Source organism: Bos taurus, chromosome 9, assembly GCF_002263795.3.
Source record: "Bos taurus isolate L1 Dominette 01449 registration number 42190680 breed Hereford chromosome 9, ARS-UCD2.0, whole genome shotgun sequence".
NCBI classification, from domain to species: domain Eukaryota; kingdom Metazoa; phylum Chordata; class Mammalia; order Artiodactyla; family Bovidae; genus Bos; species Bos taurus.
In genome coordinates this window covers 15,527,788-15,545,434 of record NC_037336.1, presented here as the reverse complement: position 1 = coordinate 15,545,434, position 17,647 = coordinate 15,527,788, and the positions used below count along the sequence as shown (strand labels likewise).

The 17,647-nt window shown below is 35.8% G+C and overlaps 1 protein-coding gene across 11 annotated transcripts in view; it reads right to left on the bottom strand.

Annotated features, from left to right (window-relative positions):
• MYO6 (myosin VI) overlaps positions 1-17,647 on the bottom strand; it is a 158,830-nt gene that overhangs the window by 11,198 nt on the left and 129,985 nt on the right. For 3 of the 11 annotated variants that reach the window (XM_015472774.3, XM_005210674.5, XM_005210676.5), the window contains exons 23-32: positions 16,043-16,172; positions 13,978-14,068; positions 12,281-12,431; positions 10,569-10,777; positions 9,844-9,922; positions 8,818-8,981; positions 6,045-6,071; positions 5,606-5,635; positions 3,801-3,839; positions 6-109 (exon numbers count right to left, since the gene is read on the bottom strand). In XM_015472774.3, coding sequence (XP_015328260.1) covers positions 6-109; positions 3,801-3,839; positions 5,606-5,635; positions 6,045-6,071; positions 8,818-8,981; positions 9,844-9,922; positions 10,569-10,777; positions 12,281-12,431; positions 13,978-14,068; positions 16,043-16,172 — 1,024 coding nt within the window. The remainder of the gene's footprint in view (positions 1-5; positions 110-3,800; positions 3,840-5,605; positions 5,636-6,044; positions 6,072-8,817; positions 8,982-9,843; positions 9,923-10,568; positions 10,778-12,280; positions 12,432-13,977; positions 14,069-16,042; positions 16,173-17,647) is intronic. The other 8 variants (XM_005210677.5, XM_024996745.2, NM_001206072.3 and 5 more) reach the window with 4 other exon arrangements.

Below are 17,647 nucleotides of genomic sequence, written 5' to 3'. Positions count from 1 at the left end.
CTTACCACAAGAAGTATTGATGGTATCACGGAGTTCTGCGTATTTCCACTTACTAAGATCGTGTTTCTTGGTACCAGCAGCCGCCTTCGTGGCTTGTACAGCAGGGCCTCTGTAATTATTACACATTTTTACATATTGAAACTAGAAACACAAAATGTTGACTAAATAGACAAGAAAATGAACCTAAGTTTGCAAACTGGAAACAACTCCTGGAAAATATAATTTTTTTATCTTTAATAGATGAGATTAAGAATGGTATTCTATGGAATGCCCAGGCAAATTAAAATTTTCCACTGCATCATTTTTGTATTAGATTTTAAATCAGAACTTCTGATTCCAATATTCTAGTACCATGGAGTCAGAAGTTCTGATTTAAATATTTTTTAATTTAAAAATTTAAAATATCTGTTTAAATATTTTACCCACACCTGTTTAAATATTTTAACTCATGGATATATGATCATCAAGACTTAATACATTTATATATATATAGTGTGTATATACATATATTCCTCAAAATCAAAACTACAATGAGGTATTACCTTACACTAGTCAGAACGGCAATCATCAAAAAGTCTACAAATAATAAATGCTGGAGAGAATGTGCAGAAAAGAGAACCTTCCTACGCTGCTGGTGGGAATGTACATTGGTACAGCCACTATGGAGAACACTATGGAGGCTCCTTAAGAAACTAAAAATAGAACTACCATATGACCCTGCAATCCCACTCCTGGGCATATATTCAGAAAAAAACTATAACTGGAAAAGATACATGCACCCTGATGTTCATAGCAGAATTATTTACAACAGCCAGACATAGAAGCAACCCAAATGTCCAGCAATAAACAAATGGATAAAGAAGATGTAGGTATAATTAATATATACAATGGAATATTATTCAGCTATAAAAATGAATAAAATAATGCCATTTGCAGCAACATGAATGGACCTAGAGATTACCGTACTAAGTCAGTCAGACAGATAAAGACAAATATCAAGTGATATCTCTTATATATGGATTCTAAAAGAAAAAAAAAGACACAAATGAACTTATTCTCAAGACAGAAAAAGATCACAGACACAGAAAACAAACTTATGGTTGCCAAAGGGGAAAAGGTAGTGGGGAAGGGATAAATTGAGAAGCTGGAATTAACATATACACACTATTATGTATAGAATTAATAGCCAACAATGACCTGTTGTATAGCCCAGGAACTAAGCTCAGTATTATGTGATTATGTGAAGTGAAAGTTGCTCAGTTGTATCTGACTCTTTGCGACCCCAGGGACCATACAGTCCATGGAATTCTTCAGGCCAGAATACTGGAATGGGTAGATGTTCCCTTCTCCAGGGGATCTTCCCAACCCAGGAATCGAACCCAGGTTTCCCTTATTGCAGGCAGATTTTTTGCCAACTGAGCCACCAGGGAAGCCCAGGAATACTGGAGTGGATAGCCCATCCATGTAGTAAGGAAAAGAATCTAAAAAAGTATATACATATAGATAGATAGGTACTTGTGTGTGTGTGTGTGTGTGTGTGTGTGTGTATAACTGAACTGCTGTGCTATACACTTAAACGATATTGTAAATCTACTATACTTTAATTGAAAATTGTTAAAAAAATCACATACTTTAAGATCATGAGAAGCACATGATGGGTTAAGGGCCAGTCACCTGCAGACTGCTGGAAGCTGCAGATGACCAAGCCCCAACCATTCCTACTGGCTGACTCTCCCTGGACGTCTGGATATTTACAAGTCCCCAGGGGAGTAGCCAAACTGCCACCCTTTGCAGAAGTCTCCAGATATAAGCTAGAAGAGCTGCTTGGAGCCTGGAAACTCCTGTGACTTTTGAGTTCAGGTCAAAAGTTTGAAAAGTTCTATAAGCAGATAAAAAAATCACACCTTGGTATTCAGTGAGTAATAATATGACAACTAGTAAATTAAAGGAAAATGGTTGTAGGTCACGAGACAGATAACGGAGATTCCAAAGGGTACAGGTACTATAATATGCCCCAACTGGTAGGAACGTTTGAGCGGGAAAATAGAATGAAATAAAAAATAAAATACATATATTTACAATATAAAAAGTAAAATAATAAATAGTTTAAAAATTAAATGGGATAAGCTGTTTCACAGTAATGCTCCTGAGGGACGATCATGGTACAATGTTCAAAATGAGCTCGTATTTTCTCAGCATTTTACATTTTGAAAGACAACAGCAATCATGGCAAACAACCGAGACATAAGACACTTAATGAGACTTATATTATTTAAAAACGATGCTTGAAAATATGAATCGTCCTTCCTGAAATAAAATTACTCCTTCAGTACTAAGCTTAAAATTGAAACAAGGTACTTATGACTCTTCGAAAGGGGTAGTTATGCATTTTTAGAGAATAAAAAGTAGCATACTTCACCCTACATTCTTAAAAATTGTTAGACATGATGATTTTTAGTCACTTATATGCCAAGTTAAAGAAAAATGTGTGCCCGTTTAGTCCTTCCTGAATTTTCATGGTTACAATCTGTGTCAAGTTCACTGTAGAATTTCTTCATAAGCTGTGTAACTGGCATTCTTCATGGAGCTTTTTTTTCTTAAATGTTTTGCTCAAAAAGTGCCAGCTGTGTGTCAGCAAGCTCTCCCTATTACCCTTAACAATAAATTATGCTTTTAACATTATTCAAATATCTGTTTTTTCTTTTCTGCATCCTGAAACCACCATTCAATAAGCTTAACCAAAAAATTCTCTTGTCTTCCTAGCTCTTCTACTAGTCTTTTCTAAAGGTAGCTCAAATTATGGGTTTTTGCCGTTGTTTTCTTTCCTTTTGAAAGAGAAAGTGATTCTACATTATACAGCTTTATAGACTGTCGAATATATATGAGATGTTGATATACGTAAGATGTATTTTGATACTTCTAAAAATCACACTGAATTCAAATTATTACTGCTTGAAATATGGTTTTACTGTTACCAACTTTTAATTCATAGTACCTCAAAGAAAAATACACCTGCTAAAAAGCATATTCAGCATCCTAAGAAGTACATAAATCAAATTCACTTAAATGCCCCCCCCCTCATCTTTGGAAGTATTAAGATAGAAAATGAAGCTTCACTTTCAACAACTGATTATTTAGACTTCTTATAAAGACAATCATGTGAACAACAGAGTAAGGCAGTGGCAAAATTGACTTTGATTTAAAAAAAATTAATTTGAACACTTTCAATTAGCTCTGTAAGTTCAGAATTGAAAGTTAAAAGGTTATTGATTCGTATCCAGGTGGTAACGGACCAGATCCTGCTGGGAAGTTCCATTCCTTGGTGGCTCAGCTTTTACACCTGGTTTTCCCTCCCTGTGCTATGGTGGGCAGGGGCCTTGGGGCCACACGCTTCCTCACTTCTCTTCTGTTCCCCAGGCAGAGTGGGTCTCAGTCAGGGGGCAGCACCACCCTCAGGGGGCATTTCAAAGTGTCCCTTCCGTCACAAGGACAGGAAGGGTTCCCCCACTGAGACCGAACTGGTGGGGTCCCTGGTAAGTGCGACAGCACCAGCAACAAGGGACAGTCCCCTCTGAACACCAGCTGTATCCCCACTGAAAAAGGCCAATTTACAGGCACTCTGGTTGTTGTTTTTTTTTTAACCTTTTTCTACGTTAGTGTGGCAAGAGAGCAGAGTGACATTTCTTGTACAGAAAATTTACATGGAAAGAACAGGCTACTCTATATAACAGGTTCTGGTCCAAGTGATGAAAATATGATTTTGATGTGACACTTATCTCCCCAAATTACACTGCACTAACCTACTCAAAATTTCTGACATCTCTTTCGCCATTTGTTCCCTATAAGAAAAATAATAATCCAAGTTATATAAGACAACTATATAAAAGTATAATGAAAATTTCATTAAGAGTATTGCTTTAGTAACCATACACTATTATTTTACTTTGCAAAAGTTGGTAATACACTTTTTGATATATAGCCATAAAATACAATAAATTTTTGTTTGAATCCAGTTAAAGTTATTTGAACTTCATTTTTGCAGTAGCAACTTTTGGATAAAGTCTCATGAGAGCCATGCTTCTGTGATATTTTTACATATAGAATATAATCAGCATGTTCTAAATGCACACAGGGAACTTGCTGGAATTCAGAATATGTACAAGGATTTTTGCACTGGGGTTGCTTGGTAAATATTAATTAGGGCATAATGGTGGTACACCAAATGATCTATTTTATGGTGTCAGAGTTTAAATAAGAGTCTGAGGTGTTCAAAACTCTAAAATTCGAAATCAAAGCATGCCTAAAAATATTCAAATGCATCAAGCACTTGTTAAATTAAAGATCAGAAGTGTTCTGACCTTTCAAGGATAAACACTTCCCAAAGGCAAAAACGTACTTTTTTTTATTAACCAGAAGACTGTAATTTTTCTCAAAATCTGCTTAATTCTGTGTAATGGAATGTTCATGAAATCATGTTCATCGGCTTCCTTAATATTTTATTTTCCTGTTTTGCTCTCTTCCTTCATAATCAATCATTCATTCATTCTATTCATCAGACTCTGGTAACCCCCAAAATCTTATAAATCAGCAAAAATCAAGAGAAAAGAAGATGGCCATGTTTGCTTCAGGACTCAGAGTTGGGCCCTGACCATAAAGGAGAAGATCCATGGCATTTAACTGACTGAAACAAATTTGTGACATCAACTTGCATTGGTAGCTGTTGCATTCATGGTGATTCTTTGTATATGTGAAAACATCTGAGTACTTACTATCGTTTTCTTATAGTTGAGAGTCAGCACTTTCATATTAAAATAAATAAAATATAATAAAAATAAATAAAATATAATAAAATAATTATAGACTGCTGTCTTTTTATTTCTCTTTTATGTGTATTATTTAGAGAAAACTATTAAAGGAGGTTGCATCATTTATGAAACATTTGTTATTGGTACTGGGATCTGATAGAGTTAAGAACCTTCAGTATAAAGGGTACAGCTGGAAAAATAAAAGCTGTTAAACTTCCAAATTTTATATATATAGCACATATACAAAAATATATGCAAAAAGTATATTTTATGCATATAATGTATATGTATATCCCAAAATGTTATTTAGATTCTCTCTGTGGGGAGATTTTCATAACAAAAAGATACACAAACACCACAATTAACAATACATATATATAACTTCAAATTACAAGCTGTTTTAGGTGTTAGCAGAATAAACTATTACACATACTGAAAGACAGCTATCTGCCATGATTCAAATACTTTAAATATTTTGCTTATTCTTATTTATATCTCTATATCTACTTCTATAAAGACATCAGTAAGGGAAATTAAAAACACATAAAATGGGTGTTAAAGTTGAAACAAAGTTAGCAAACACAAGGAAAGAAACCAAATCATGAACTACTGTGACTGAACACCAAAAAGGAGCATAAACATCTTTCCTGGGCAAAATAATAATGATGATGATAGTAACAAGGACGTAAAATTTACTTCAATGAGGAAAATATTTCTCCTAAAAAAGTATCCACAACCTATTAAAAAAGAGAAAAAAAAGGTTACACGATTAAGTCAACTTTAAAAGGGAAATGACATACGGTGTCATTGTGCGTCTTGTTCCGTTAATTCTGTGAAAAGAATACATATATTTTAGTCAATACCATAACCAATTCTGAACTGTGGAAATCTGGATTGTGCCAAATTTGTGTTTCAGTGACTTTGCAAATTGATTTTCAAAACTCCATTATCTCTATTTAACCTATGTATGAGAACACTCAGAATTTTAATGTTTTTAAATCTTCATTACAAATGATTAGAAAAGAATAAACTAAAGGCATTCCGTGAAAATTAAAGAGTGAATATATTATATCTAGATTTGAAAAAATTACTCATGTGGGGTTTGTGTTTGGTTTTAGTAGAATCTAGAAATGATAATATTAGATAATGTGAAATCATTACTTTGCATCAAGGATCATTAGTGTTATTAAATGAGATCGTAATTTGAAATACATTACATATGTAGGAAACAATTCTTACTTAGAAGTTACTGGATGGAAATCCAAGCTGGAAAAGTAACTTAAAATTGTTTACTGCAGCAGAATCTATCTACATACATATTTTTAAATGTATCACACACCCCAAGAACACTTTCATGCCATATATTGAGAACAGAGTTATTTAGGTTCTTACTCATAAACATGTTAGAAAGAGTTCAGTGCTAACTAACGTAACATAAACACTCAAAAACACTTAGTTGTAGCCCATGGAGTAAGATAAAATAATCAAACATGGGAAAATACATAGAGAACATCATCCACAATAAAGTGTTAATGCTTGTAGTACAGCATATAAAATAACCAGGCGGTTCAGAAGTGAAGGAGTTCACAGGGAACCGAGGGTCAGGAAAAGCTTCCTGGAAGACAGCTGGCAGAAAGGACCTGAAGGGACAGTCCAAGGAGGGGACATCATCCCTACAGCTACCCCACAGGAGAACTAAAACTCTTCTGCCGTTCAAGTCATAACTACTTACGTATCTCCTAATTACTTCATAGTGATCCCATCACCCAGTTAATGCTGTTTAATTTAAATCATAGGTAGCTCATCCCTTATGCTAAAGTTCCTAAATGCTCCACTCTATCCAAGACCACTCACACTGGATGAACTGCATCTTTCTGAGAATGGGAAGGAATCCACATATGAGCTAGTATTTTATTCACAGTACACGGAATGACACTGGATACAGCTAAATATTTCAAATGCTTAAACACAGAGTTAAGCCATAAATACCAAAAAGGGCTCCACCTAAGATTTTTCACTAAAGAGCATCAGCCTTCATAATGTCAGCTGTGTCAAGTGTGGAACTGCCTCACACACATCATGGCCAGCCTTGGCTCACTGGGAACCCAGCCTAGCCCACTAGCTGGTTATCCACAAAGGCTCCAGACACATCACCAAGAGGCACGTGGAAGGAACTGAACAGCAGCTGGGCTGAACCTGCAGTTAAAAAGCCAGTATCAAGCAAACTCACTTTAACTATAGTAAGAATGTTAGTAATTAAGAGCTCAAAGAGTGGCTCCAAACCAATGAGCTCAAAAATTATAATAACACACAGGCCTATTCAATTTAAATATAACTTTCATGTACAATTCAAGCTCCAGAGTTCCCCAATATAATCATTCACTACAAAACGTGCAAAGGCAACTTAACATACCCTTTTCCTTACCTGTCTTTGTTTTCAGCTAAATAAAATCTAATTGCCACGTTCCAATGTGGACCAAATTTTCTACCTTTCACAAGGAAATAGCAACATCTAGTGGTTGTATTTTAATTATTTTGTTATAAACAGCACTTGGACATTCTGAAAAGTATGGTTACACACAGGCCCCCATATATATACAACATAGGTACTTATGCATAAAGGAATTCCACATCTGAGTTTTGTTTTTACAAATAAATAATAATAACTAATGTTTGTACATTCTATATTTTTAAAAATGAATCTGTTATAGTAAAACCTTCCTTCAACTTTTACCAAGAACTTCTGTATTCCTCTGTTCAGTAGGAAGTTAGACATGAGCAGCAAGGGGAGGCCTGGCTGAAAAGGATGCAATCTGATTTCTAAACTCCATCCCAGACACACCTAGGAGAGCTCACAGATGCTACAAGATAACCACAGAGACTTTGCACCTCCTGCACAGGCACCCTACTAACACAGTGGATACAAAGAGACTTCTCCAAGTAACCTTTGGCCATGAGGAGCCCAGTAAGGGCTGATGATTTTTCTACATCTAATCTAATTATAACAGACTGAATTATACGAAGACATAAGCAACACAGTCTGCTGTTATATAACTTGAGATTGTCAATCGGCCTTGAGGGTATGCCTATTTGCATTCCCTTTCATTGACTGGTGGAGGGTACAGCCCTACTTTGAACCAGGCATAACAGAAAGGAGACTAGAAGAATAAAAGAGGGAAGCCAAGAGGAGGGGATAGGAAGGGTGAGGAGCCCTCCTTTGGGAGTGTCCGACTAATAAAAGATCTGTCTGCTTAAGCTGAAATGAGCTGTAACTTGTCTGTTGTTTAATGCTTTTTGGTCCATTGCTCCAAAATTTTGTTGCAAGGAGACAAGAACCAAGGAAGAGAAATAAACTGACCTGACACCTCCACACTCCATACTATTTAGAGATAATTCAGACCTGAGGAGCAAAGTTATTTCCATGTGATTAATCTGCCTTCTTGGAAAGGTAAATCTTATTTATTCTAAATCACAATGGGGAAAGGTATGTGTATGTGTAAAATTTCTCAGGGGTTAGGGTACGTGATACATTTGAAAAATTTGCAATACATTCCAGCCTCAAATATATTAAGCTGGATTATAACATATTCACCATTTTTATGCCAGTATCTAGTGGCAGATATTTAAAAACTGTCTACCCTTTATACAATATTCTTTTGATAGTTTCAGAGTAAACCAAGATGTTTCCTTTAAGTAGTTATGAACTGAAATAGCAGTTTTAATTTTCAACACAGCTTGATGAAATCAACAGTTTCACTGACTTAAGGGTAAAAGTAAATACAAATAAATTTTTAAGTGGCAAATATACCAGGACCTAAGCAACGTTATTTTCCCCCTACTTCCCTCTCCGTGGAAGGAGAGGCAAGGCAGCAGGTGAGTAAAAGCAGCAGCGCCCTTGCCCAGGCGGCATCGCCCCGCCCATCCGAGCGCCCCACCCCGCCCATCTGTGCCCCGCCCACCTGTGCCCCGCCCACCTGCGTGCCCCGCCCCGCCCCCGGCCCACACGCGGTACCTGCGCAGCGCCGCAGGGTCGGCCTGTGCCTCGTCGATGATGAGCTCGGCCTCGCTCCGGGCGATACGTAGCGCCAGCTCTCGGTCCCGGCGCTCCTGCTCCAGAACTGCCTGCTGCTGGGACTCCTCCTCCCGCTGCCGGGCCAGCTGCGCCTCCACCTCTGCCTGCCGGCACAGAAGGCCTTGACGCCGGGCATCTCCGCTTGTTTACCTGCTCATCCCCCTCACTTTGCACACTTGCTCCATACACGTTTTTCTTTTCATTTTTTTTTTTAAACTAAGAAATACATACTCTTTAACCAGAAAAATCCCATCTTCTCCCCTTCTATATTATGATTAATGTTTCCTCATGCCCAAACCAAGAATCCGCCATTCTATCACTAGAATATGAGTCTCCCAAACATTACATCAGTAGCCTTGGTGTGACCTGAATACTAACACCTACACTGCAGATTTCAGGAATTTAAAGTCTTGGTTGTGTTCAGGATAAATCAGAAAGCCAAGACAGACAGATACTCAAAATAGGATTAATTATTCTCAGACATGGATTAAAAAAAAAAAAAAAAGATGGTGGAGGTAGAGAGAAAATCTTAATCCTATTAATATTAGCATCTACAAAGTTATAAAATAACATTTTAAAATATGAGATAATTATGTTGTGACTGAATGCTGATCTGACTTTCCCCCTCTGAATAATAACAAACTAATACTTACTAAACAAGGCACTGTTCTAAATGCTTTAATAGGTATTACCTCATTTAATGCTCACAATTATTATTTATCTCCATCCCAGAAAGAAAACTGTGGCCCACAGTCACTCACTGTAACTCCTGCAATATCACAATTGCTGTCAGAGAGGCTGGATTTGAACTCACTTCCCTAGCTCCAAAGTCCCTTCCCATCTGAAACTGCCTTTGCTCTCTAGGATAAATCAAAGACAATTTATCTAGTAAATGAAGATCTTGTTTTACAGTTTTGCAGATTCTATTTAATAAGAATTCAATCTGACTGCCTAGAGAGTACAGACCTGAATACGTTTTTCATCATCTTCCCTTTTCTTTCTTTCTTCTTCTTCTTGTTTTCTCTTTGCTTCCATCTCAAGTTTCCTAAAAAAAAAGAAAAAAATTAGAAAACTCTTCAAAAATTAACAGAAAATAAGGAACTCTTCAGAAGAAAGTTTAACTGTTAATAAATAAATGTTACAAAATGGGAAATCAAATTAACCTCCTGGCTATTACATTATTAACTTATTTTTTGAAAAATAAAATATAACTTTGATAGCAGCTCTTTAGAAACAAAAGAAATATAATTATATTCCATAACCTTTAACATCTCTGGATTAACTTGGTTACCAAGCCTATTTGTAAGGTCTTGAACACACTGCCTCTCCAATTAGACAACTCATATTCCTTCTGTCTGTCCTACTATGGCAAACTTCCAAAATTTTACCAGTTTTAAAACTGCTGAGAAGTACTTTCTTCCTAGATCATAAAATAATATGAAAGTCTGTTTCAAAAAGAAGTTAAGAAACCCTCAGGTGTGAGTTTAACCAAAATTCAGATTAGAGTTAAAATCATTTTATGTTATTGTAAAGTGAGCTTACTTTCTCCATTTTCAAACTTCTTCTAAAATCAGTATTTAAATATAGGAATATCACTTTTACAGATAAGAATATTCATTAACCACCATCAACACTTCCGAGTTCGGTATGGTGTCAGTTTCTAATCCAAGGCAACAACATAAACGCCTTACATCCGCCTTTCCTCCTCCTCCTTTCTTCGACGCTGCTCATCTTCTTCACGTCTTTTTCTTTCTTTTTCCATTTCTTCTTGAATGCGCCTCAGCCTTTCCGCTTCTTCTTCCTGCTGCTTTTTTTTCTGTAATGCGCTGAGAAGGACCTCTGAGCTTTTAACTAGAGCATCATATTCTTTCTGTATTTGTTCCCTTGTCATCATCGTGGACTTAAAGAAACAATACAATGGACGTGCACTTAAAAAGTTATATCTTCTGTTGTACAACAATTTGAACACACTAAACACCACTGAACTGTACATTTAAAAAATGGTTAAGGTGGTAAGTTTAATGGTATGTGTTTTACCACAATTAAAAAAAACAAACCAACATACACATACACAGCAAAACTGAAAAAGCTGGTTAGCAGTAGGCCCATTATCTTTTTATATTCCTTAAATATTAAATAATATTAAAAAATTTAAGTTATCTCTATGAACAAAATTTGAGTCTACTTCCTATCAATCAAGTATCTTAAGAGTGTACTGTGGACAAACTAATATACTGTAGTTAAGAGTTTATTTTTTAAGAAATGATTAATTTTGTCAGAATTTACTACCCTTTAATATTAATGATCAAATAATACCTCAGGAATATTTAAGGAATTATCATTATACCCAAAATTGTTGGATGATATTCTTAAATGTGGCTGGGTTGATTTTAATTGATTAATACTGCATAAACAGGGGTGGCTCTGGACAGATCTGTAAAATCAGATCTATCTGATTTTAAGGCTACCCAAATAGCTATCCAAAGCATTTTCAGTTTTGTCTTGACTTTTCTCCATTCTTACTCCAAGATTTATCATTATCTGTAGAAAGTATCTAAAAGCCTCACTTTAAGATATTATCTCTCACATAACTGCAATGAATTATGAAAGTCAATGAGAAAAACACTGAGGCCCTAAAATATAATAGAAAAAGATATGACTAAACAGAACATAATCAACAAACAAGCACAAAGAAAAAATTTTCAATCCCACTAGTAATCAAACAAAAATCAAAACCAAAGAGGCCCTCTTGTTTTTTCTTACAAAATATGGGAGAAAATAGTTATTTCAATTAATAGTTAAGTAATTTATGATATAACCTTTATGAAAATAATTTAATAATAGGGATGAGGCAATAACATAATGATAGGAATGTGAAATAAAATGTACCTTATAAGAACGATGCAAAAATATGTGCATATAAAATAAGATTGAGAGGAATATGTAATAGTATATAGCTGAATGTGTTAGTGTGAGGGGTAAAGATGTGGAGGAGATTTTCTCCAAATTTTTGATAATATTACATTACTTTTAAAATTTAAAAATTAGTTTCTGAAAGTAGAAAAGCATGAAACAAAATAATTTGCATTAATTTTCTCTCAGTAATGATTTTGCAAAAGCTTACCAAAAGAGTATAATATTTTAGTTAATATTTTGGAAAAATCTTTCCTAGCAACAAATGAACTGCACAAAAATTGTCTTCATTTTAATTTTTTTGCTATGAAAAATTTCAAACACAGAGTAGAGAAAATAATATGACTATCACTTATCACTGAGACTCAACACATGTAACAGTCTGTATTTTTTTTAAAAAAGGACATTTTTCTATAAAATTTCAATATAGTAACAAAAAGACTTAAACTGTTTTTAAAAGTCAAAAGTCATTTGGGTTAAAACTACATACCTTAATTTTGGCCATTAAAGCATCAATAGAAATTTCAAGGTCCTTGACCTGTTTATTCATCTCTGCTTTTCCATCTTTCAATGCACTTACTACTTCATTAAATTTATCGAGCCGTTTTTTCAGTGTGCCCACCTTGACCAGGCCATCAATGCTGCAAAGATAATACTTTATCAGTTTAATTCTACCATTTAATCATAGAAATAGATTTTTCATTTTAATTAAATGCTAAAAATATGACTAAATAGAATACTTCTGTTTTCATGTTATGCAATATTGTTCTTTTTTTTAAGGTCTCTTGTTGAGGGTAAAAGAAATCATCAAATATGGATGTGAATGACATTAATATCTGTCAGTAAGATTTAAGACTTCTATACTTACACTGAAGAATTTGAGAATTAAAATTCTTTAAATTTTAAAAATTTAAAGAAAAACTTTAAAGACTAATTGCTTTGAAAATGTGTTATAGATGAACAGTTATTCAGACTTCCACGTTTAAAATTTCTAATAATAAAAGAATCAAATAAGAAATAAAGGCTAAATTTACAGTGACACAGTATAATTCCTACAGAAAATCTTGAAAATTATGGTCAAAACATTAATGAGATGTTTTTAAAAACAATGTCAATTTGACATTTAGTAATAAACTCAAGTCACTAAAATAATCAGTATAAAACAGCTCCTTTCAATCTCTTATACTGTTTACATTTCTCTAATCTAACCCATATGGCAGAAAGTGAAGAACTAAAAAGCCTCTTGATGAAAGTGAAAGAGCAGAGTGAAAAGTTGGCTTAAAGCTCAACATTGAGAAAACTAAGATCATGGCATCTGGTCCCATCACTTCATGACAAGTAGATGGGGAAACAGTGGAAACAGTGGCTGACTTTATTTTGGGGGGCTCCAAAATCACTGCAGATGGTGATTGCAGCCATGAAATTAAAAGATATTTACTCCTTGGAAGGAAAGTTATGACCAACCTAGACGGCATATTAAAAAGCAGAGACATCGCTTTGCCAACAAAGGTCCATCTAGTCAAGGCTATGATTTTTCCAGTAGTCATGTATGGATATAAGAGTTGGACTATAGAGAAAGCTGAGCGTTGAAGAATTGATGCTTTTGAACTGTGGTGTTGGAGAAGACTCTTGAGAGTCCCTTGGACTGCAAGGATATCCAACCAGTCCATCCTAAAGATCAGTCCTGGGTGTTCACTGGAAGGACTGATGCTGAAGCTGAAACTCCAATATTTTGGCCTCCTGATGCTAAGAGCTGACTCCTTGGAAAAGACCCTGATGCTGGGGAAGATTGAGGGCAGGAGGAGAAGGGGATGACAGAGAATGAGATGGTTGAATGGCATCACTGACTCAATGGACATGAGTTTGGATAAACGCAGGGAGTTGGTGATGGACAGGGAGGCCTGGCGTGCTGCGGTTCATGGGGTCACAGAGTCAGACACAACTGAGCAACTGAACTGAACTGAACTGAATCTATGCTATTTCAAATCCTTTTACAGAATGAGGCAAGTAATGAATGAATGAAGAAATTAATTAACATCCAATAAGTAACAGACTAACATCTTTTTACAAAGAACACGAGGAAAAAGAAAACTCTGAGTATGCAAACTGCTCTTCATTTTGACCTTATAGCCATTTTATATTAGGATAAACAGGTATCTTGGATTCTTTAGACTCTATTCATCTTACCGAGGTTTGTGTCTCCTTTTGCAAAGCCACATTCGAATAGTTTTCTGCATTTTAATGCAGGCTTCAGCTCGATATTTTATTTTGTTTTTCACTATGTGTAAGAGGAAAATATAATGATAGAAAATTATTTAGCTTAAATTAGATTTACAGTATTTCTAAAAACCACTCATTTCCACAAAGCAATCCTCAAGAAACATAAAAATCTTGATGAACGTATTATACCAAACATCAAAATTGGCACATTCCTTTAGTTCCTTAAACTTCTTAAAACAAAAAGTGTATCAACTATATGACTAAGTGTACAGTTTAAATATGCTATTTCCTTGTTACACTACACTAATGTGTCCCAAACTGCCCTATGCAATACTGGCTTAGGAAATGTTAAAACGTGTGTCTTTTTCTTTTTTATCAGGTGCACTTTTTTTTCATTGCTGCATGTGAGCTCTCTAGTTGCAGCAAGCTGGGGCTACTCTTCACTGTAGTGGCTTCTCAACAGGGTAGTGGGGCACAGGATCTAGCTGCATGGGCTTCGGTAGCTGCAGGGGACTCCGGAGTGCAGACTCAGTAGTTCTGGCACACAGGCTGAGCTGCTCCATGCATGTGGGATCTTCCCAGACCAGGGACTGAACCCGTGTCCCCTGCATTGGCAGGCAGATTCTTAACCACTGTATCACCACAGAAGTCCAACAGGTGTGTCTTGAAAAAAGGATTCACCTGTCAAATGTAACTCAGGAAAAGCTATCTGCTACACCTCCTTCTGAAGATTCACAATGAACATACTGAGTGTGGCCTCTAAGGATCCTACCACAAAGGACTCTACTTAACTTCAGTCAGTCAGAATATCCTAGACTAATTTGACCTGGAGACATTCCCCATTAACATCCTGCAACGATTCTGTCTACTTACTGACTTGACCACTGCACAATATAGTCCACAAATAGTATAGTAGAAATAATGTTAATAAAATATGTTTTCCATCATAATACAATGTTTAAAGCTGAAAGCATTTAACTATAGTGAAAAGTATGATCATATTTCAGTTGGAAAGTCATGGGGAAAGAGCTTCTGTTATCTTGTTTTATTATAGTTTTATTTATATTACAGTTGACTAACAAGACCTCATGGTTGTATGTTGCTTACATGGTTCCTTCTCATTAGGTCAAAGGAATTTTTTTTTTATTAGTAAGTGGAAATGTACTGAATCCTTTTCCTGTGCCTCTAGCACTGTTCCAGGTAAGGTGGAGAGTTGGGCAGGGGTTTAAAATTTTAATCAAGTTACTGACAGTACTCCCTATAACTAAAGGTTTTGCATAGACCACCACCATCAGGTAACCCACAATTATTCTGTCCCTCATCCTTGTTTTAGGTCAGAGATAAGTAGTTGCTATAACATTCTAAGACTTTAGACTTTGCCGTGTATTACAGAAAAGATATAATCAAAGCCTTTTAATTAGAGACTCTGGGAAGATACACCTGGGAAGCCAGGAAAACCAGTTTGGGAGCCGCTGAAGTCACTTTGCAAGCTGGGGAGAGGGGTTCCACGAAGAGAGTGGCAACAAGGAGAAAAGATGTGCAGTGTTTGGAGGGGGAATCAAAAGAGTTTGGTGACCGGCATGATTTCAGGGACAAGAAAGAAGAGACAATACAACTGTGAAATTTTCAGTGTGTGTTCTGGTGACGCCATGTGGGTGGAAAGAAAAGTTCTGGTTTAAGTCCCAGAGACTGGGGTATGGTGAGGGGAGAGGGGAGCAAGGGAGAGAGAGTAGGGGAGAGAGGGAAGGAGTCAAAATAGTGAGATTGAATTTTTAGAACAAGATGAAATTAATTATAATACATATGATTCAAGAAGCTAAGTATCATACACTCAAGATGCTGAGGAAGTCCACAAGTACTAATTTATCACATACTACATGTAAGATGTTACGTGAGGAACCAGGGACATAGTGTGAGTAAGTGACAGAGTCCCTGTGGCCTAGCTCTCACCACTGAGACAAATTAATAACACTCCACAAGCCAACGCGTTTCCAACATAATTCCAGGTCTGAGAGTGGAAGAAAACACCTACATTTGATGACGGACAGCGAGCACCACTGGACCTTCTTCCAGCGACTGCAGATTAGCCAGTGGTTGACCCTCTTCACCAGCTGTGCTAAGTGGTCAGGGTCAGACTTCATAATCTGATCAAATTCTGCAAACTGGGAAATCAAATAATTGACTAATAATATCAAAAGACAGATGTGCTTAAACACACAGCGAGATACAAAATAACACAAATCAAAATCTAGCTTTCTGTATGGGGTCACAAGCCCGTTACACAGACACGTCTCAGTGGAGTTTCACAGCAAACCCAGACACACGTGACTGAATTTTGCTGCCTTTCTCTTCCTTCCTCCAGGACTCGTTTTGTAGAGGTTACGGGGAGGGTGAGTTACTCATTGCTAGTTAGAAGATTCAATAATAAAAAGTAGGAAAAAAAAAATCTTAAATGACCATTATAGATGATGGGCAAAAAGGTTTTATGGCGAGAAGAATGAAAAAAAGTTTAGCATATCTCTGAACTGGCAAATCCATATTCCCAGATAACTGTACAAGCAAAGGTCAGCTCTATAAAATTGGGTACCACCAAAACTACCGTGTCTCTCCCAACCTCATCCTTCTTTTGATCAGAAAGAAGAAACTGCTACTAAGAAACAGACAACACAAATAAAACATCTATTAGGTTATTAAATCACAAAATGCATTATTTCCACAATTTACCACCAAACTACATATTGATTTCTATCCTTTACCGAATATCCCACTACAATATATTGAGGATGTCACACACCTATCAAAATAACAGCTTCTTATAATCAAAATTAAAGGTAACAGAGATTAAAGATCTTTGAAAATTTGCCCTGTGCCTGCACTGTGTCCTTCTGACTGATTAATTTTTCTGGAGGCAGATAAAACCAAGTGCTTTCTCTATCAAGCCATAAATCCCTAAAATAGTTATTATAGATCCGAAATAAGAAATGTTGAGTTTCTGATAAATATGCATGACTACAGCTAAGCCAACTATGAATACTTATATATTCATTTTCTTTTAACTTGCTTCCATTTATGATAAGAGATGATACAGGTTTTCTGCAGTAAAAATATTCATAGGAAAGGGCATACATTGGTAATGCATTACACAGATTTCATCTCATGCCTCAAAATGTGAAGTCAGATTTATTTATCTGATTAATTTAGCCTTCAAGGCACTAGAGATATTTACGAATGATTTTGCTAAGTCAAACAAGTATAGTTGTCTATTACATAATAATACTTGTGTTTAAAATTATGAGAAAGCAATATTCAATCAATATTAAAGAAGTCAAGAGTGGTGAAAATACTATGAACAGCCTCATATGTATTTAGTCATGAAATCTTCCATAACTCAATTTTGTATCATAGTACAAGACCAGCGCAAGAATCTATAAATACTAAAACTATGGGTAGCCTAAGAAAACTGTATTAGTACAAAAGTATGCACACAGCCATCCCTTCTATGATTTGACAGACGTCAGCACAGACTCCAGTCTAATTTTCTACATGCAATACATCTATCATGCTCTAACAGATCTCGTTCTCACAATGAACACTCAAAAGTACTGTGAAACTTTTAATTACTGAAGACCGAATCAAT